The following is a 22,890-nucleotide window of genomic DNA, read 5'->3' on the forward strand; positions in this document are numbered from 1 at the left end:
TTCCCTGTTTTCCTTGGTGACTTCGACACCCTAGGCACAAATCTGTATGTTGTCCACATGAGCAAAATCTGCTCTGCCGAAAGGCTTGGGGTTACCAGTGGGTTAGCATTTTCCCTTTGCACCCAGGTAGGTGCACCCACACATGTGAGTTACTTTTTTCGTCGGGACACCTGTGGGAACGCAGGATGGTAGGACATGTGTTGTTGGCGGTGTGGTTCAGTGGGTGGCCAGAGTGAAATGTCTGAAAATTGTGTTTTTTTCCACCAAATTTCAGAGACATTTCCCTCTGCCCACCCACCGAAACACACCGCCAACAACAGATGTCCCACCTTCCCGCGTTCCCACAGGTGTCCCAATGAAAACGGTACCTCACATGTGTGGATGCACCTACCTCAGCGCCAAGGGAAAAGGCTAACCCACTGATAACCCCAAGCCTTTCGGCAAAGCAGATTTTGCTCATGTGGACAACCTACATATTTGGGACTATGATGTCGAAGCCTCCAAGGAAAATAGAGAACCCCATGCATTTCCGAAAAGAAGACACCCGTGGGCACCCCCTTTCCACTAAAAACATCCATGGGGGTTTAGTGACCCCCCACACCCACTCATAACAAGTTATCATTTTTTTATTTGTGTTTTTGTTTTGCTTCTTTTGTAGGGGCAGATTGTGCTAGCAATCTGCCCCCAGGAAGGGCTACATGAGATGCCCCCATCCATTTGGGATGGGGGGAGAGGGCCACCCCCCTTTCCACTCAAAACATCTGTGGTGGTTCAGTGGCCCCCCACACCCACCCAAAACAAGTTATATTTTGTTTTGTTTTTGTTTTGCCCGTTTCCTAGGGGCAGATGGGCACATGTGTGTGGCCATCTGCCCCTGGGGGGTGGGGGGGGGAACGTACTGCCCCAGGCTTGGGGAGGTGGCTCTGCCAATATTTGCAGTGGCCTCCCCCCACCCCAAATAGATGGGGGCATCTCATGTACCCCTTCCTAGGGGCAGAAATCTGCCCCCACGGAAGGCTACATAAGGTGCCTCCATCCACTTAGGGTGGGGAGAGAGTGGTGTAGCATAATGGGGTTCTTTAATGTAGGCAGGGACCAGTCATGAGGCAGGCAGGTACAAATGGAAGTAGGCTTTATTAGTTTCAGGGTACAGTTATGAAGAGGGAGTAGGAGCTATAAGGTATACATCTTACTTCATGCAATCTCCCATCCTGAATGCTAAACTGACATTCATGGAATCCTGAACCAGCAGGATTCCATGCTTACCTCATACATTCTACTGCCTGCATCAGTGCACTTGATGCAGAGCAGCTACATCCCAACACAAGATACTACAAGAGCCATCCACCCTTACAAACACAAAACATCCTAGTGGTCTAGTGGGCCCTCCACCCCCACCCAAAACAAGTTATTATATATATATATATATATATATATATATATATATATATATATATATATATATATATATATATATATATATATATATATATATATATATATATATATATATATAATATTTGCAGTGGCCTCTCCCCCCACCCCAAATGGATGGAGGGCATCTCACGTACCCCTTCCTAAGGGCAGAAATCTGCCCCCAGGGAGGGCTACATAAGGTGCCCCCCATCCACTTAGGGTGGGGGGAGAGGGCCACCCCCATTGCAAAAATCCCTGGTGACTAGTGGTCCCACCCACAACCACCCCACCCAAAACCACGTTTGAAAAAAAAATCTTTTTTTTTGTTTGCCCCCCTTCCCTGGGGGCAGATGATCACCCATCTGCCCCTGGGATATTGCCCCCATGCTTTGGGGGCAGGGGGAGAGAGGGCAGCTTACATAGTAAGCAGCCCCTCCCCCCACTTCAAAAACAGATCCCTGCACGACACACCAAACACATATTCTGGGGGAGATAAATGACATTACACCCCCCCACTTAAAATTGTGGGGGGGATTTGACCCCCTGTCGCCCCCCATGTCCTACGCCCATCTATACAACAATGGTAGTGGGGCGCAGAGTCTGAGCAAGAATGTCTTTAGTCTCTTTTTGAACATCTATGAACGGGAAAGCGGAAGTGCAGTTGGAGCATTTGGCGTGGGGCTACATCAGTACTTGGACCATTCCCATGCCAGTGTGATCCAGAGCGCTTGCTTTCTATGCTGTAGCTTAGGATCAAAGGCTAAAAGCGTTTGGTTTTGGCTCATAGGTTTAATCGGCAAACGTGAGATGTGAAGTAGCCACAAATGTGACGAGAGGAAGATGGCATTCTGCCACCGATGCATATATGCCAGCGTTTCGACATTGTGGCCTCTCCTCACTCAAACCTTGCAGGCATTGGTGGCCCAACAGGATATGAAATGAACAGCCTCTGCCATTGGCTTACTGATGCTGTTATTCAAATTTTGTAAATACAGACCCACTTTTCCATGCATTTTCTAAAGTAAAAAGGAATGGCTTTGCGAATGCTTGTTTTGATTTACTTGATGGCATTCCCGGGCAACATACACCCCGACTACTGATCATTGTCGTTTCTCCTGAGGATTAGCAACCAGTAGCAAGAGATTGTACAGTAGCAAGCAACATAGTTCAGGGCAAATACGAGCTTACAAAGGGATGCAATGAAGACTGAGCAAGATGGGCCTAGTAAAGTCTAATTTATGATTCCCTATTACAAGTTATAGTGCAGCAGGCATGCACATCGGATTTAAACAATGTCTGAGTGGACTTGTGTAACCTGGATAACATTGCATTCCCACCGTTCAAGTGGGGACCAACCCCTGAGCACACTAAGTTGAAATAAAAGAGGTTGTGTTTGTTCATAAAAATGCTTTAAGAAAATGACCTAATGTATTTTGTCATTGGGCCTCATTCCGAGTATGGCGGTAAGGGATAGCGGCCACCGCTAACGAGAGCGGTGGCGGTAATCCCTTACCGCCATACTCCGAGTTCCCTTAGCGCCATGGTGCTTTTAACACCTGCTTTTAGCAGGCGTTAAATACCATGGCGCTAAGGGACCTTGATGTTAATTACGCCACCGTAATTTACGGTGGCGTAATTGACGCCTTCCCCACTCCCATTATGCCCTATGGGGCAAGAATGGGAATGGGGAAGGGTAAATGGGGATTGGGGAATTACCGCCCCGCCAACCTTGGAATGGGGCGGTAATTCCGCCAACCACCAAGGCGCTGCCGGTCCGGGTACGGCGTCAACCAAGGCGTTAATAGCGCCATTGGTTAGCGCCGTACTCGGAATGAGGCCCATTGACTTTTGGAATCTTTTGCAACACACAATTTGCAATTTGCCCTTTTGTGATTCCTTGCATCTCGGCAAGCCACTGCCAACACATTAATTTCTTTGTGCATCTCCCTTCTCTCAAGGCTGTGGCACGAGATGCAAATCGCAATGCCCATTAGCAAGTTTTAATCAGACCCAACATGCCTCTTTATCTTATTATCCTCACATCGAAAGGCCGGATCATAAAGGGTTAATTCTACCAAAGGACAAGAGATTAAAAAGGGCCTCTCCAGACTGGAAGATAACCCACAGGGCTTCCAGGATGATGTTATGTAAGCAGAGGAGGATTCAGAGAGAAAGACTAGATGATGAAGTTCAACACACTTGCATTTTCTCCAAGGGCTTCAATGCTGGGCACTATGAAGAAGCATGTCCCGGGAGGATAGGTCAGCGGCAACGTGTTGGCCTTGGAAGCAAGACGACACGAAGCCACACAGGTTCCATCCCTGGGTCCGCGCTTAGAAACCTCTTGGTATTTAAGCGTGTTTTAAACACGCAACTAAGAAGAAAAAAAACAATTATGCAAAAAAACAATTCCTGTAACAGCGCCTCGATGCCCGCGGGCTGTGTGAGCGCTTTAAAAATGCTAATTAAATAAAATAAATACATGTAGAGCTATATAGGCTGCACAAATAATGTAGAACAACCATTGAGTTTAGAAGTGATATTCTCTGACCTGTGATAAAGACCTGCTTGGATGATTTTGATTAGAAGAGTTCAAATTCCTACATCTAGATACCAGATTAACATCACTCCCAAGAGAAAGACAAAGTGGGAGAAGCCCAGGAAAAAGCAACTGTAAAAGCAAGGCCGCAGGTTCCAACCCCAAAATAGACACAACACCAGCAGAACCACTACTATCTCAGACAACGAGGCCCATAGTATCCTTATGGTGACCATCACTCCTCAAATTTACAATATTGAAATATATCTTTAATTACTACAATAGAAGATATTTGATATCTTGGACTCCCTTTATTTTCAGAACAATACTTGAATTTTATCACCACACAGATGGATTGTTGAAGTGCAAATCCAAAATTAACTTAATCAAATTCGTAGTGATCAAACAAGCCCAAACAATTTCAATGATACGACATATCAGTCTACTCAGCCTCCAGGATATTTGCTCATCAGACACATCGACACATTTGAGTGCATAGCAGATCCGAAAACACTTGAGCAGCAAATTAATTGACACCACGGAGAAAATCTTGCAGATGCACAACACAATGGGCCTCATTACAAATCTGGCGGTCCTGAAATAAGGGTGCCGGTAGCAATGTACGGGCACCCTTTCCAGACCGCCAGACTACAAGTATGCCTGAAGGGGGCGGTGCTCCCGGCAGATATGCCGGGAGCACCGACCCCTGCAGGCATGATTTCCACAGAAGCACCGGCACCGTTGGCAATGGTGCCGGTGCTTCTGTGTCCCCATTCCTGTGGAGTACCCACGGAATGGGGACTTACAGTTCCCGCCACCTGACGTATGGGCGCAAAGCTATTTTGATTGAGATTTCGACATTTGAAAGACTTCCTGAAGATTAATGGTCGCCACTTGAAAGTTTGTAGTGTGAATTATTTGCCCTGATGAGGACCTTGATCTTGAAGGTCGAAATACATGTCGGCAAAGTCCACCTATTTTCTGAATTTTGAAAATTAAAGACATTTGGCAAAGTGCACCCATTATTTGAAAATTGCAAATTAAAGTCATTAGTATGAAGTAGTTCAAGTGTTTCTAAATTTCACTATCAGTGTGTTGTAGATTTCTCAAGTGGTTTCAAATTTCACTATCAGTGAGCTTTACATTCTGCCCTCGTCTCACTGCACAAAATGCATTTTAAATGGCACTGAATGTATTTATTTACTGGGGAAGTGCTTATCCATGTCAGTAAATTATCTGTTAATTCCAGCACGCTTTGTAAAATAAAGTATTTACGTATATTTTAAGAGGGTCTTCTGATCACTGATTTGGGATAAAATAGCAAACACCAGGTTCATACAAGGACCAAAAACCTCAGCATTCACAAGTTACCAATACTCAAGGTACAATGAGATTGGTAAAAGAGAATAAAAGATTAGATGCCAAATCTATTGTTTTCTAATATACTTTCCTAATTATTTGAATAAAACCATTAACCATTACGCACAAGGGCTTTTTAAAAAACTATCTGTTCCCGGTGTAGCAAATGCCGTTCTAGTATATCTTAAAGTTCAACATCGGTCAGTAATTCATAAGGTTAGGTCTGTCCCCCTTCTTAAATATCGGAATTACCACTGATTGCTTCCCGGAAAGGGGCATAGGTCTCTATGACGTATTAATGGTCACCACTGATCACTTCCAGGAAGGGGGCATAGGTGCCTGTGACTTATTAATGGTCATTGAAAAGGCTAAGGGTATAGGTAACTGTCTTCTGTTGAATTTGAAAGGCATATTTGCATCAGATGGAATGAGAGATATGCGCAGTTTAACAACACTATGTAAGTTCCATCGAGTAGATGGGCCTCTAAGATGTGTCTTTGTAGAAGCGTAATTGTCAACCATGTTCCATTGCAGAGTTCCTGTGATGGCATAAGATTGCATAGTAGTATAATTACAGCACCTTCTTTCAGTTTTAGCTCGTGAGGAGGAATTCGTCCTACAGAGTTTTGCTCTGAAGAGACTCAAATGTTGAGCCGGTAATTAACTGTTCATTGACACTGGAAATGCTGTGCCCTGTGTGAAGAGAAGTGGGGTGGAAAGAAGTAACTTGAAATTATTCAAAATTTTTGTGATTGTGGAAGGTGATGCTGATGGCGTAGAACTGTGCTCATTCTGTTTGTTAAAATGATAGCTGTTGTTGAATTGAAAGGGCACACAGAGGTGCATTTTGCCATTTGGGTAGCAAAGGGAAACCTACCACTAATAAATTGCATCAGCTGAATATGGAAACATACCTAAGCGTTTTATATATATAGAAATTTTCAAACTCAGGAAGAATCGATAAGATTGTGAATGATACTCTGAAACTAAAATTTGAATAATAGGTTTGTTTTTTTAAAACAATCTTTAAAAAGAAAACACTGAAATCATCAGAACTGGAAAGCTGTGGCAAAAGGTCAGAAATTAGTAGTATGTGGAATCATATTGCAGTGTACAGAGAATGTCTAGTAGATCAGAGACTCAATTTTGTGTAAAGGTATGAAGAAAAGGAATTCATATTCATAGAGATTATTTCAAAATATTATTATGTAAATGCTGCTTCCGTTTGTCTCGCTTGTGAATGAAGTGATCCCGACGAGCGGCTCATTTACGAAGACGGCGAATGCATTGGTAAGCTCGTTTCTCGTGCACCATGGTCGGAGTGTTCCGTGAGTTCTATAGTCGATTAACTAAGCTTTTTGTTTGTTTCGGTGTTTGTCGCTGTTTTCTTTGATACTGACAGCCTTGTAGACTGTGGACACTTTCATTTGGGAACTGACGTATCCACCCACGAACATTTCATGCGTGGGCAGCTTCTTCATAACGAAGCACTTTAATCTCCCGACAATCCTGTATGTGAGTAATCTAATTACAATAAGGTATAACAAAACATTATTTATTTTTCGAAAACGGTGTCCGCCAAAATAAAAAAATAAAAAAGTGACCTTAAATAAAATATAGCATAACATCTTGGGCAGTTATTGCCATGAAATATTTTGGCTTAAATACCGGATTCTGCATGGCTGTGTAACCCTGTGCACGATAAATCGTTTTTAACCTAACAGTTAGGTATCTATGAGGTCGGAAGCACTCTCTCTTGTGAATTAATCAAGGTTTTTTTCAAAAATATATCACAAAATAATAAAATACTCACAAGACAGTTAAAGACTTATTGCCCTGTCTCCACCTTTAGACGAGAGCTATGGTAACTGGCTATTAATCAGGATATAGTCTAATTAGATGACATTAAACCAGTGATGTAGACATACCCCTTTATTGCATTATAGGACAAGGTGATCCTTGCCAGTGAAGTTGGTGTTCAGCCTACAACGGTGGTGTTTTGAATATTTATGCAATATTTGGATGAAGGTTTGATCATCGAATGAATTACACTCTTTTTGGAGGAAACAAGTAAGAGATCTAAACAATATGTCACATAATGTTATGTAGGGTGGTTGTGAGTGTGTGTCCTTTCTTTATCTGTGGGGGGATGTTCTGTGATCCACCAACAAAGCTTTTTGTAATAAGGTTAACATGACAAAATGAGCTTATGAAATGTCTGGCATAACGAATGAGGCCTATTATTTGATATAAACTTATCAGCTTACAGCTATGGAGTACCTCTTCTGTAAAATTGTTTAAACTTGAAAATAACGACGTAACGTATAAATTGTTATACATGAAGTAATGGCATTCCCCCGTTTGTATTTGTAGATCTACGATGTTCCATCCACATCATATAAAAGACCAAGTGTGAAGAAATCATATGTCCTGAAGATGGCCATTGCACTTATTTCTGAATGGACATTTGAGGAAATGTTCAATTTATGTGTGGGCCGAAACATGTCGACAACCTATACCTCAGCTAATGTCCAAAGTTTGGCAATATAGCTTATGAATCTTGTTCTAAAATAGGGTCATTGGTTGACGCATTTATGTATTCTTTTGTGTATTTTATGTCTTTTTAGTTTTTTGGTACCTTTTTGAGACCTGGATGTAGGAATTTATCTTGTCTTTTTAATATTTATATGATTAAAAACATTTATAAGATTCCAAGTTTTTTCAAGTATCTTCTCTGGGGGAATGTTTATTCGTGTTTTCCTTCTTTTGTCTTATATGTGCCTTTGATAGTGATGTTTGTTTGTGTTTAGGTATATGTGACCATAATATCGCGATCTCTTTATATCTCTAGAGTTAGAGTAGTAAGGGGTAATTAATTCTCGGTGCCCCCTGGCACTTTTGTTCTTCCCTAATGCTGCAACCATTACCAAAAACTATTGCACAGATGGCTTTCTGTCTATAGGAAAGGAGTAGTAGACAGGAAATGGAAATCAACAAGAAATTACATATAGATGGCTGGGTACGTGAAACATCCAAACTTGCAACAGCAGAAAGAATATCAGAGAAGAAGATTTGGATTTTATTTGGGGCAAATATCTAGAGCTGTGGGTACAATCAACCTTGTTGATAATCTAAATAATAAAGAATACAAATTCTGCAATCAATGGCGGATGTGATCACTAGTTCCAATTAGAGTGGACTGAAATTAGAGGTAATTCAGGAACTTATTTTAATTCCAGCAGATCATTTGTCAAAATGAGCTTGACCATGAGGGCTTCCACTGGGCAAGCTCTTTCCGACGGATTCTCTTTGCTCACCTAACAATGAACCATTCAATTAACTTGCTCTGAGCCCATGTAAGTACAGAGGAGATTAGCTGTCATCATTACTGTGGATCTCAGGCTGCCCTTTGCACAAGCAATAGAGTTGGCAGAGTCTGCAGGCATCCCAGCCACTTCGACCGAATCAAAATTGTGAAGTGGGTGGTGACCCAGGCGAATTACCTGCATGGTAACGCACAGAGCGGAATTCACAACCTGCATCCTGCTCCCTGGGGTGGATTAGTTAAGTATTGACATTAACATAGGATAACATATGGAACATTTGTTTCTGCGTTTTATTCCCTGCATCTGTGCCATTTTGCATACTTATCAAAATCAGGCTGCATGTGTCTAACAATTAACCAGTATTAAGGGTGGGCTTGCTAACCCATCATATAACAAAAATGACACTTTAGAATTAGTAAAACCTCTAACCGAAGGATTACAATTGCTTCTCCAAATATTTGTTACCGAGATCTCATAAATCTGATTGGATTTAAGGATTCAGTGTGATGACAAGATAAGTGCTAAGCAGACGTCACTTTGCAAATGTCATGTTATGTTTCCCAGATTGTTTCATGGAAGTGTTTTAGATAATAAAAACAAATAAAAAAACCTTTGTGTAGTCTCCAGCGAGGAATCCTTGTTCAAATCCACTGTACATTGTCAAGGGGATGAGGAGTAATTGGCGCTTATCTCTAAGCTGTCGGAAGGTGGCTAGAACTGTTGTCCAAATGGGCTGTTCACGCTCTTCTTTGCTTTTTGCATCTTCAACGTCTATCTGGTCCAAAAATATAGCAATAAGGGCCACGGCCAGCACACCACTGCCTGCAAAGAGAGGGAAGATAGCAGAAAATCAGGGAGGTCGAGACATGACACAATCAATTTCAATTTGATAGATGCAACACACAGGATATCTTTATTAGGGTTATGAAATGTGTGGCACACATGTTACCAGCCTTGCATGAGAATAGATGTGCTAATAGTATAACACGGACATTTGGAAAAGTTTGAAAGGCCGGATGTGTATCTGTAACCACATGATGTGGCAATCCAAGTTCATCAGATTGGCTTTCACATGTCTGCTAATACTACCCTGGCACAGGTCAGAACGGAACAGTGGGGAAGAGCTAACATTTGTGAATGTCTAGTTGACATCCAACCATGAATGAGGCGTAGTAAATTGACCTTGAATGGAACCAAAATTGATGGTTGGCGGTGGGGGGCCTGTGTAGCTTCCCTCCACCTCTTCCCTGGGTCTAAATGTTTGGGGGCCATATTCACAGTGGTCAAAGAGGATAAAGACCTTGGTATCAGGTTTAATCAAGGTGTACACCCTTTAAAGGGAGGTGGCACACCTAGTGATGGCATGTCATTTCAGCGTGAAATCATTTTTCATGTTTTCCTTCAGAAGAATATGCCACTGTTCGTATGCAGTCACAACTAGACTGATCTGAACTCTAGCATTTTATATAAATGCATGACACTGGCTACACCAGGTTCCAGCCTCTCTTCTTAGGAGACACAGACCCACAGAACACTAAGAATTTCCAACCATTTCCAATCTGAGTAAGAGGGTTTGCATCTCCATGGAAGGAATACTGGAAGAGGGAGACTCTGTAATCGCAAAAGAATTCCCCTAGACATTGCTAATCAAGGAATTAATGTATGGGTTCCCACATCCTGTCACTGTACGCCACTGTATGCCACTGGTCATCACTGGACTTAGCTGGACAGTCTCTAGGTCATGCCCGTTAGGCCCTGAAAATGTAGGCGATGTGGTCAGCACCCTACATGTCCTGAGCAGCCCAAGCCATCTGAATGCATCTGATCATTAGCTGAAAGCTGGTTGGCACCCGTAGGGGACCAACAAGTCTGGACAGCTCCTTGGTTATAGACTCTGGAATCAGGGCCAAGCTGATTGATGTTGATGGCTCTTTTTAACTTCTCTGTGTTTCACCTGGACACTGGGTTGGCCTATCGGGGAACTTTGCCACTGAACACTAGAAATAGTTCAACGAAAGCCAAGGCCCCAGTGGGTACAGGACACGGTCAACCTGAACCAGAATGTAAAGGGAAGTGGGCAGATACAAGAAAGTGACTGCTGGATGAGCTAGCATGCAGTACCTCTCTGGTGCTCAGCAACAACTTTGATTGTTTTACGTATCCTTTGATCATTGCATCCTTGCAGCGCAATACCCAGATCTCTGATACATTGGCTCTGGTATCCTGTCCCTAATATTTTGGGTCTTTGCACTTTGAATTCCTGGCTCTGGATCCAAGAACTCAGAGGCTGAATTCTGTAGACTCCATTCAGAAACTGTATCACTGGTTTGGTAATAATCTACTTGCACTGAGGGACTCTGTGTGAAACCTTTTAAAAAAAAAGTTAGAGACTCTTTACTAAAACGTTCTGGTTCTGTTCTTTTGTGACTGGTTCTGTGTACTGAGTTTCCAGTATTCCGGCTGGATTTGGGAACCAGTTGCAAGCAGTTCCTTACTGAATGCCAAGCCTACACATTTATTTTGCCCTAGGCACCATGGATATCAGCAGTAAAGACCCAATCCATTGAGGGGGCAGTCGAGGTTATGTTTGTTGATTAGATGATTCCTAAGGGATTTGCTAACCACTATGCCCAGCTCCTAACAGATCGCCATGGCCATACATTCATAAATGCAGAACGAAATCATCCAGTTGGAGAATGGGAGGGGGCTATAGACCTTTTGAATGACCTTTTCACCTTTTTGGTTAGTGCATTGACACAGCGGAAACATGCAGTGGTGAACATTATAAAACAGGTACAAGGTTATGAACCAGAAGAACCCCTTTGCCAGCAGAAGACTAATTACGGTTAGGGCGTGGTTTGAGGAAACCAATCCAAGAGACCCACCTTGTTTCACTTTTGCAGCCAACATGGATCAGCTGGCGGTACCTCTGGTTGCCCCAGAGAGATATGATCAAGACCCAAGAGGACTTTACTTAATGGTATCACTGAATTACATTTCTTGCATTGGCCTCAGGGCTTACGTGAAGATGTTTTAAAGTGGCTCACATGAGATGTCATGCCATGGGCAGTATCTCAGTTCAAAATGGCAACCTCATCTTGAAACAGAATTTGCTTCATGAATAAGCGCCTAACAAGTGAACAATAAATAGATACTGCGAAGGATTTCAAAGGATAATTTGGCAGTATGCCAGCTTGCCCGTACCTTAGATGAAGAGGTTTTAGATCAGAGATAAAGGATCAGTGATATCTTGGCATAAATTGGTTGGTGGCTGAAGCAGGCTGCACTGAGGCTAAAAGAACCTCTTTGTTCAACAGGGCGCGAAAGACAAAGTGCACAAGCTGGTAGTTTATGTTGATTGCCAACGAGGCATAGAGGGCGCTGCCAGAGTCAAAGGTGGAATGGACAGGAAGATGGTCATCTCACTTTTATTGTAGTAAGCAAACGGGAAGATACACTTAAGTTGGCATACATATTGACGTGCACTTTTGGACACTACTGACTCGCTTTCATCCCATTCGGGAGCTGCTTCACATTTTTCAACACACCTTGAGATAGTGATGAGTGACAAAGAAGCGTGGTGGATCAGTGTCACAGGAAACAGACTTCATTTGCTTATATTTGTCATTACAACAGAGCACGCTTGAATAATTCACAATAATCCAATATTGATGCAAGGGTTGTGCTCGTGCCAGATCCAAAAATGAGAATATAATTGATCATAAAATGAGATAACGTTCGGCATACCATTTATTTTGAGACCTCTAAGCTCATGCATACCTTATTCTCTTCGGGATAGGGAGGTTTTCATCATCGGAGCATCCCTCTAATTATTTTTCAACTAAAGCTTTTGACCACATTTTGCCCCAAATATATGTGGGGGGTGGGATTAGGGTAATAACTAATGTGGGGGGTCATGAGGGCAGCAGAGGTCTCCCCGCACATATATTTGCAGGAAAATCGACTAAAAGATTTTATTTGCGATGAAAACGGATTCGATGGATTGTTTTTGACCAAATCACAAAGAACCCTTTCCTTCAATATATAAAGCTAACCTAAACTACGACCCCCCTTCCCACCACCCCCCACCCCACCATTCAGCATTACTGGCAGTGGTACTTCATGTAAGTAATACGTTTTAGAAATACGCACAAAAGCTTCTCCCTGCATATTATAATGCACCAAATTGTTCTCATACTTTATCAAACTTTGACTAACCATCAGGGAATCAGTGATCGTTACAGAAAATTCACCACTTAGCCTTTGGATATATTCTTCACTAACTAATCCTTTGGTCTGCATGTGTCATGTCTAATGGAGGATGCCACATCTATGTCCAGTTATTCAAGGCATGATGGCATTTTCAGAATGAATCAATGGAAGTCTCCCATTGGCACCAACCTGCTGTGCCATTTTTTGCAGAAAGTGCTCTTGGCATTTCCTCTTGCACTTCCTCTTCCTCCCCCAACCACTTCTCGCTAACTCAGTTGCCCTCTCTGAGTCACCTAGGATCCAAAAAGGTCCAACGTACAATAGTAACGATGACGACATCATTTCAAGCATCCGCTAGGAACCGGTCCAGCACTCTGAAAAGGGGAAGGTCAGCGCACATACAGGGAAGCTTGAGATATTTCCTTGAACGTTATACTCTTTATTTTTTCTAAGGTTGTCATGTCTTTTGCAAACAAATTTCTTGAATGAAAAATTAAGTCTATAAGACTCGCATTGGGTTTCAGACACTACTAACGATAGGAGGAATTGACACAGGTAGGAATCCCAGAAGCAACCTGAACCAAAGCAAAGCCTGCCAGATCAATGCTGGACCTCACAGGTAGCCTCAGTGTCAATCATCCACATTCTAGCCGTGAATGCCGGCCTCAAACTAGCCGCCATGAATAAATTCCAACAAGCTTCCTATCTAGTCCCAATATTCCTCATCAGCCCAACCAAGGTTGTAGCTGTATTCGCTGCAACAATGGCTGGTAGAACACCAGGCACAACTTAACAGCTTAACAGCCCCAGCTGATGAATTATCCCCCAGATGCAGGGCGTCAGTGACCTTAGCTGTCCTCAGATACAATCACAGATTGCAGAATAGGATGAAAGGCAAACTGGAAATAAGGCTTTTCACATTCCGTCAGTCGGGGCGGCCTACATGGAAACTGGATGTGTAGGCCATACAGCCATGTCAGAAGGCTTTAAAATCTCCATGGTACTTATGTTTGCAGGTGTAGCAACCGCATATTCCACAAAAAGGTCACATTTTTCATGTGTACCCTTTTCACTTGAGGAATGGATCTTTTTCCACTTGCTCTCTGAACCAACCCAGAGGAAGCGATAATGGTTGAAGGTTTGGAAGTCATGTAATCTTTGTGTACGCTTTCTAGAATCATCCCAAACTCAACACTTCAAGGTTCCTTGCAGTAACTTAATCGTTCAGGATATTATGAGGTTGTGAACAGTTTCCTGGGTGAACGTTAGATTTCGGAAATGATCTATCCAGTGGGGTGGGAACAGGAACTTCCCGGTGACAAGTGGCCTTCTGACGCTGGCCTGTTTCTCCATGCTAAAGCGGGTTCTATGGTTCTACACCAATTATTCCCAACAAATCAATTCACAAAAATGTTTCATGGATTTTTACATATTTAATATTATTTTTTATTTAAAAAGGGTAGCAGCACTCTCATGCCACTATTTATTTTTCAATCAACGAACCCACCACAACCCCACTATCCACAGATCTATGGTTTCATCTAAACACCTTTCCAAAGAACCATTTATTTGTAATTTCAATTAATTTCAGGTGATTTATATTTTGGCTTTTTAAATGCAGTGAAATGAAAGATAATTCCACAATGTTTCTTGGCATCGCCGTAACTATCTGTCCATTAGGAAGGAATTTCAGGCACCGAAGGCGATGTCAGTGATGAGCCACTGCTGGGCACAGCCCTATCGCTTTTTATCATGCTGTTTTGCGGCAAGCCCCTCCAGCTTTTGGCGTGTTTAGGATTATGTGGCCAGGCCCCAAAGACTCCTGGGGCGATGCTTGGGAGACAAAGGTTTTTAATGCATGGGATATATTGAATATTTTATCAAAAGCTTTTGGCATCTGTGAGATCTGAGGGCCCGATTCTAGGATAGCATAACAACTGGCATGGAAAGAGGACTTGATGCACCACTTTTCTCAGGTTGACAGAAGGAGTGGTGGGAGAAGTCGTGCCTTCCGTGGAACAAAGGGCACGTAAGTGGGGGGGGGGGGGACTCATCATTGTGGGGCCAGCTGTCATGGCAGCATCTCAGTTTCAGTTGTACTGCACCTTTTTTTCTGATTAACTGAAAGAGTTGCCGAGTTTCCGAAGGCTCTGTGACACTTTGGTGAATTAGAACATTATCAATGATAAAATGGGAGTTGCGTTGCTGGGCGAATATGGTGCAAATATGCTTCACTGAAATACTTGTCTAGTCTCCCCAGCCTAAGAGTTCCAATCTAGAGATTATGGGATGCCTGATCAATGAGTTTTGCCTGAGGTGGCTGTGGGAAGGGGTGGGGCAGGTGAAGTAACCAGCATAAGACGCAGAGAGGAATGGAAAGATGGGCAGCATCACGTGTCAGGAGCTACACCATTCATTGGGTGGAACTCCTTCGAGTGGCAGTTAATGATGCCAGTAGGGTGGCAACATGTGGAGAGGGGGTTGCACTTCATGTCTGGTATGACACCTCAAAGGGTACTGTAGTTTGACTCCTTTTCGGGTGCGAAACTGGCACACTGTGAGAAGAACCCTTGTACTGTCAATACTAAACTGATGGGCACAAGAGCTGTTGTCAAGCCATAAGTCCAGTGGCAGATTTAAGGCAAAGGGCCCTGTGGGCAAAAATAACAGAGGGCCACAGCTGGGTGGGCCATGGAGGCGCAGACTAGAGTGGGCAGAGTTGCACAATGATGAACTTTAGGGACAATGCTTCATTTTTTAAAGTTGTGTTTATTTTACCGTTTTCTGTGTTTGGGGGTCTGACTCTAGTTAGAGGCAGCGGGGCCTCCTCGCAAGGTGTTGCTGTCAATGGTGGCAATATTGAATGATCAAGCCTGCAGCAATGTTGGAAATGATAAGGGTAAAGGCAATAGGCAATACCATGGGCAATGGGAAGGGACATTATAAGAGGTGATATTACGGGGTAATTCCTATTGCATGCAGAACCATTTTTTACATGCCCCTGGTGTTCTTACCCCACAAACTTGAAATGTCATTGAACATCACAGACTTAAAGGAGTTAACCTTTTTTTCTTATCTCAAAACATACCAGGGGTTGCCTTTTTTGTGGGTTCTGCTTGTGGCACTTGAAAGACCCCTTAATCCACCACCTTCATATCTCCTCCAGCTCCACTGGGCCCTGATACAGGGCAGTGAAAAGAAATGGAGAGCGAATAAGGGTCGGATAGTGAGGGAGAAAAGTAGAGAGGAAGCAGGTAACATGAACACTGATGGGACAGGAGAGTGGAGAATGAAGGAGGGCAGAAACATGAGGGAGAGATTGAGAGTGAGGGAAGGCAGGAGATGAGGTGATTGAAGGGACCCAGGTGAGGGTAAAAGGGTGAATGGGTACAGAGAATGAACGAGTGCAGGAGAATGGGGCAATTGTTAATGAGGCACAAGAGTGGGTAACATGCAAGGTAAAGAGGATTAAAGAGAAGGGAAATGGAGATCAGGGGGTTCAGAAGCGAAAGGAGAATGGGGAATAATGGAGCTCTAAAGGATCAGGGAGAAGTGAAGAGTCAGGGAGGGCGGGAGAGAAGGGAGGCAAGTGAGTGAGGAATGGGGAGTGGAGGTGCAGCAACGTAAAGGTAAGTGGTGTGTTACATGGGTAAACGAGGTAAAGAAAACATTAAGAGAAGGAAGGCAGGTGAGTATGCCAATAGCAGCAACATGAGGACGAGAGCAGGATCATCACAACAAAGAACCTATGGCAGAAATGGAGAAAGAACAAGGCAGAGGATTAAGGTAAGGAGGCAAGAACAGAGGATGACATAGTGTTCTAAAAGAGCAGGAAAGAGTAGGATAGAAGAGAAGAAATTGCTGGTAAGGAAAAAAGAGGTGGGAGAATGATGTATGGGAGAAAAATGAAGCAGGAGGGAAAGGAGTAAAAGGGGAGCATATTTGTGATACCAGATGGGCAGGTGTTTGCCCTAGATGCCCACCGATACCCAGTCACAGCAGAAATAGATACATGAACAGGGAAACAATTAAATGCAGCCACTTACATAAGGTTGCATTGAAACGGCCCAAAAAGATCCACGTGGTTAACAAAAATCCCATTTATGTGAGTTCTCCGTGTTCACCTTATACCATTTGCCAGCGAAACAAGCGCAGATGAAACCCAACGTCGGGGAACGGGGCTAGTGTGTCTGTAGGGTGGCCAACCATCGAGCATTTTGCGGGACTGTCCTTATTTCATGGGCCCTGTCCCCTGACCTTTCTCCTTTGACACAGGATCAACTGTCCAAAGTCTTCCCAGCTCACGTTCATGTGCTAGTTAAAAGTGCAGGGAAGCACAGAGCCTTTCCCACAGCTCCCCCAGCACCACCAGTTTGAGCTTTGTGTCAACCTAATTTCAATAAAACTATTAGAGGTTGATAATCCAGACACAAGGGTGTCTGGGTAAGGACTGCTGTCCCTTGGAATGTGCAATTGGTGGGTGATGATTCATGGAAGGGGGGTATAACACTTCATGCTATGTAGATAACCTTATATTGAATTCTCTCTGACTGTGAATAGCTTTTTTAAACCAAATGATATTGTTTTTAGGTCCACATTCCTTTGCAGGCTGCTACTGCAATTGTGCATTCAGGGGAGCGAATATAAAGCTATACATGTCTTTTTGCTTTACATAGTAATATAACAATGTGTATAATGTCAGGTTTATTTTTATTTATGTATTGGATATTTGTAAGTTTGGTTTCTTATGTGATTTGTGTACTTTTCAAGGCATTAATAGAAAAACAAATTCTTTCGTTTTTGGAAACCCAACTGTAAAAGATATTTGTGACTCATCATAGGTAAGATATTTAGTCAAGTGTTTAAATCACAGCCTGGGTCCAAATACTGATTTCACCACTTTAACAAAATGTGTGATCCTGGGCAAATCATCTAATCTCACTGTGCCTGATCAGCTGACATTTGGTATCTATCGCTAGAAGTGATTTATTTTGCAATTTTTCCTATGAAGAAAACACCTCATGGTTTACTAAACTATTGAGTTGTTGCAGAACAATAAGAGTGAATATTAATGTATTGAACAGCACATTATTCTCTTGGCTTACACTTGAAAACATCTTTAAATGTCTTTACTGATGGTATTCTAGAGTACTGAAGACTGATGCCACTGCTCGTAATGTTATTTACTGTGATGTCGCTTCTGATCATGTCAATTCATATTGTGAGAATTAGGGTTCTGCATATCTTTTGCTGGACAGGTCTGGAAGATAAATTAGAACATATCAGTGTGTTGTATGCTTTACAGTCCCACAGTGTTGTGATTTTGTTTTTCTGTTTATGTGTTCAAGAGCCTCAGGGAAGGGGAGGGCCAAAGCAGCTATCCCTATTTATATATACAGCAACATGTTGCTTACCTTCTTGGTATTAAGTGTGCACTTTGCCTTGTGTGCATGTTACAGGCTGATCTTTGCCGTCTGTTGTCACCTTAACCTTTAAATGTGCACTTTTCAGCAGGTTGCAGACTGGCTTTTGACAGCAGCCAACATTCAGCAATGTTATCACCTCTTTTACTCTGGTTTCATCTGCGTTTGCACCTTGCTGACCGAGCAATTACTGCATTATATTATGCCCGACCTGTGTGTTAGGTCCAGGGCTGTGCATTGCAGCCCGATCCCCCTCCCCCATGGCAGAGAGGATTAACATCTAAAAAGTTGGTTAGCAGATGTACCACGACATTCATTGAATATAATATGGGCAATCACAGTTTGCACAAGAGAAGTACAATTAGAAGTATTATTAAGATTACACATTATTCGGTGGGCCATGAAAATGAGGGAAATCCCCACAATATGGAGCTAAGTCACAGTGCATGATGAGTCATGATACATTTTGACACCTCTTGCTCCTTTTGGCCCTAATCGCTATTTGCTCCTTTTCCATCCACCTCATCATGGGACTGATTCAGTACTGGAGTAAATAAGCTGCAATCACTATTCTCTTTTTTTTGGTTGAACTCCCATGTACTCATTCGTCTCCAAACGAAGTAACCATGTATCCTCCATTTAATGGAGTCTCTATTGGCTCACCGTTTAACACAACCAGGTCCAGCTCATCTAACATTTTGAATATTTTGACATTCCACTTGCCCATCATCATGTTCCATGCCTGGCACTCTTTGCTAGAAATGTTGCTTTTCTTTGTGAAACTCAACACTTTGCATCTGCACTGTGTGTGAAGTGCAAATCATGCACTTTGTGCTCATGGAATGCTTTGTGAATAACTATGCAACCACAACTTGAGCAACGGTGTGGGCACTCATTGCGGCACCTTCAACTGGATCCTTTTCTCAGATGTCGCTCTGAATCAGACCCAGAGGTTTTGCTGCCAAAACGAATAAAATAGCTTTACATTGTAAGATGTAAATGGAGTGTAGAAAATGTAAACAATGCCACCCCAGAAATCTGTAAATGACCACCCAGCAGCGCGCTGGGTGGTTATTTACAGATGTCACTGCGCAGGCTCATTCGTGCAATTCAGGAACCAGGAAGCTCTCCCTGCTTCCTGATTCCTATCTGTGCCTGCAGGGGAAGCGGAGGCCTATGGAGCAGGGAGCAGCTGAGGAAGCAGCATCGTGCTGAGCCCGGTGGGAAACAGCTAAGGAAAAAGAATTGTGTTTGTGTATGCATGTGTGCCAGGATTGTATGTATGTAGGAATGTAAGCATGTCTCCATGCATGTGAAGGGAGGTGCGTTTGCATGTATGTATGCAAGGGGGTGTCTTTAAGTGCATGCATATGAACGAATGCTGTGCGTGTGTGGTGTATGTGGGTGCAAGCATGCACGTGAATGAGAATGCCTTTTGAATGTTCTGGGTGCACATGTGAATGACCACAAAGCTGTGTGGGTGTGTGACTAGTGGGCGAGTGTGTGTGCGTGTGTATGTATGCAAGGCTGAAGGGTGGGGGGACAGGAAAAGGATTCAGGTTTGAACATTTAAGAAGGGCATCGAATGTTTTACTGCCATTTTTGGGCAAAGCCAACATGAGTCTTATTACATGATGGAGGGGTTACTGTGGGGGAGGGTACCCCAATGGGGCTGGCTGGGTACTACTGTGGCATGGAATGTGTTACTCGCATTAAGGGCAAAGGCAACATGTAAGTGCTCTTATATGGGGAGGAATGTTTCCTTACAGAGGCATTGCATTTTTTGTACTGGTGTCAAGTCCAAAGGCAACATGATGAGTGCTCTTATACAGGAGAGGTGAGGACATGTATCCTTATCATGGAATGGCATTTTTTTGTATTGGTGTCAAGGTGAAAGGCAAGATGGTGAGCGTTCTTACATGGGGAGCATTTGTTCAGCCCTCAACGCAATGTTTTCTTCCTGTGGCATAACGTTGTACTGCCGTTGGGGGGGGCAAATACCACATGAGATACGGAGGGGGATTTGCTTAGCCAGCAAGGACATGTTTTCTTCCTGTGACATGGCTTTTCTTAATTTGAGCTAGCCAAAACTATTGCATTAGAGCACACATAGGGAGAAATGGCATATGAGGAGGGACACACTGCTTGTATGTGGTGTTTGGTTATTTGCCCATCCATTGACTGTCTATGGCCATGCTAATCCCTATGGCCATTCCCATGCAGTTGTTGCTCCTCCTGCCCCGCCAAAACACCTCCTCGTATTCAAGCTCGCTCTATTCAAGGCCTACCATCAAACTTTGTGCTCAAAGTGCCTGCCAGTGTTTTTTCAAAGCAGTCTTCTGAGAGTTCATCTTTTCGTTGGAGTTCTAAACCTGCTACTGGTGTAATGAAAATGTATTAAATGTCTGCTTTCAGCAAATCGATTTCTAAGCGCTATCCATGCCCTTCACTGAAGTCCTGTTAAAACAAGTATTGGCAAAGCCAAGAGTATTAGCTTCTGTATAAGTATTAGGCATTTGCCAGGCACTGCTATTAGATGCCTATGTTAAACCCATTTTGCACCAGCTACCAAATATTGCCAGTTAATACCACTACGGCTGTGCCTGGCAAGTGGCTTTCCCATGCCTACACCAAAGCCCAAACTGTTGGCATTGCCAATGCTTTATTTTTACTGGCATTAAGGCTACGCTAACAGGAGTATGTTCTTATGTGGAGATACTGGCATATATTAGCCGAGCCAGCATGAACATATTGTGTTATAGTATAATTACTGGCAATTTGGGCAAAGCAAACATGACTATGTTCTTATTTGTGAATACTGGTATATATATATATATATATGAGCACCAGCATGGGCATGTATGGTACAATTAGTATGAAAGGTGTTCTACACATGCAGAGTACTGGCATATATTGGGAGAAGGCATTATACAAATGTGTTGGCAAATGCTTCTGTGCATTGTTGGTGACTTTGTATCTACTGGATTTTTTCCCCCCCAAGTCTTATCTTACAAAACTATGTAGCTTTTTCTCAAATTTGTCACAGAAAGTGTACTGTAAAGTGCACCTTTTTAACCCAATATTTAAAACATTTTCTCAGGGAGACAAACCCCCCAAACCCATCTTGATTGGTTTGCGCCTCCTCAATACTCATTCAGCCAGAGGCAGAACAAACTCCTTTTTCTCTGCTGGCTCCCCTTGGGATGGGCCCTACTACATTAAATCCAGGCCCCACTTGTTAGACAATCCTAGCTATGCACCAGTTACACATGATACTAGCATTACAGCACAGGCCACGTGCTGTGTGTGCTGCAGGCTTTATTAACAATAATACCATACTAATGTGTAACAAACTAACATTGCAGTACATGCTGTGTGTAGGGGAATACGTGTGGCAGTAGGAACTGAAAAGGGGGTACTAACAGATAATATAGGAAACATTATAGGGGCTAGATCTGCAGGCCATAGGCTCTGTGTACACTAGCCGTATGGCAGGTGCATGAACAAAAATGCTGGCTCTGGGCTAACAGTTTTCAGAAAAATAAAGCAAAGCCGCATTTGCAGGCGAGATCGTTGCTGAAAGGACCTTAAGTATAAGTATTAATTGTTCTAAACAGGAAAAGGGAAAGGGGAAGGAAGAATAAGTTACATTATCAGGTAATGTGCAGAATTTTGTCCAAAGACTAGAGGGATGGACTGCATGCTAGAAGGCACTGGAAGTTTCTTGAAGGTTTCGCCACATGTTTAGTGACACCATAAATTATTTGGAATGACATCAGCAAGTAGGTGGGTGATATATACAGCTTCCATATGATTTATAGATACTGGGCTGAGTTCTGCTAAAGGCTATATATGGAACTACAAACTGGGAGGCAGGGCTTTTTGCAGTTTGCTGATTACGCAAGACTTTTGCCTTCTTGGTTTTTGCCTGTTGTGGATTGCATGGGGCACTTTTGACTTAGGTTTTCTGCATACATATATAACCTGGGTTTGGATGGAGCATCCTCTTTCTAACTCATTGCTGAGATTTTAAAAGAGCAGGGCTACAGATTGAACAAATTGTGATTTTGAGCAAAGACATGAAGCTGTGTTTTTCGAACTTTTGAAAAGCTTTTCTCATGTGTGAAAGCCAAGCCATAGCTGTGTCCTATGAGCCTAAGGCATTGTGCCAAGCCTAGCAGAGGCATTGAAGGCTGTGAGCAGACCCGATATCTGTTTGTCTGGTGACATGACAGGTTTTCAAGCCTCGCTGTGGTGTCCCGAAGAGTCCTGAGCTGGAAGGGGGGAGTAGCTGCCGAGTGGAGCCCAACCTGTAGGCCAGCCAGTGGAGTTGTGTCGAATAGAGTTTCAATTCAAGTGGCGTAAGTATAAATAGGGTTCACCAAAGAATTGTGGTTGGGGTTCCTTGAAAGAACATTTAATTTTTGGCCAGGCCAAAATTACCTAGAAGGGAATTTCCCTGTCTTTCACGGTACCCGAAAGACATTAAAGTCTCTTCATCTAAATTGGTTATGAGAATAATTATGTTTTGCAAGAGATCCCATTGTTTCTAACATCAAACTAATGTGACCTTTGACTAAAAGGTACAGGGGTGGACAGTAGGTGGGGCTGAGGC

General features: G+C 43.1%; 1 protein-coding gene across 1 annotated transcript in view; it reads right to left on the bottom strand.

The window, feature by feature from the left end:
* LOC138467664 (protein unc-93 homolog A-like) overlaps nucleotides 1-22,890 on the bottom strand; it is a 322,638-nt gene that overhangs the window by 121,541 nt on the left and 178,207 nt on the right. Inside the window, exon 5 of the mRNA XM_069607845.1 lies at nucleotides 9,251-9,462. Coding sequence (XP_069463946.1) covers nucleotides 9,251-9,462 — 212 coding nt within the window. The remainder of the gene's footprint in view (nucleotides 1-9,250; nucleotides 9,463-22,890) is intronic.

The sequence above is a fragment of the Ambystoma mexicanum genome, chromosome 4q, assembly GCF_040938575.1.
Source record: "Ambystoma mexicanum isolate Mex_15411 chromosome 4q, UKY_AmexF1_1, whole genome shotgun sequence".
NCBI lineage: Eukaryota > Metazoa > Chordata > Amphibia > Caudata > Ambystomatidae > Ambystoma > Ambystoma mexicanum.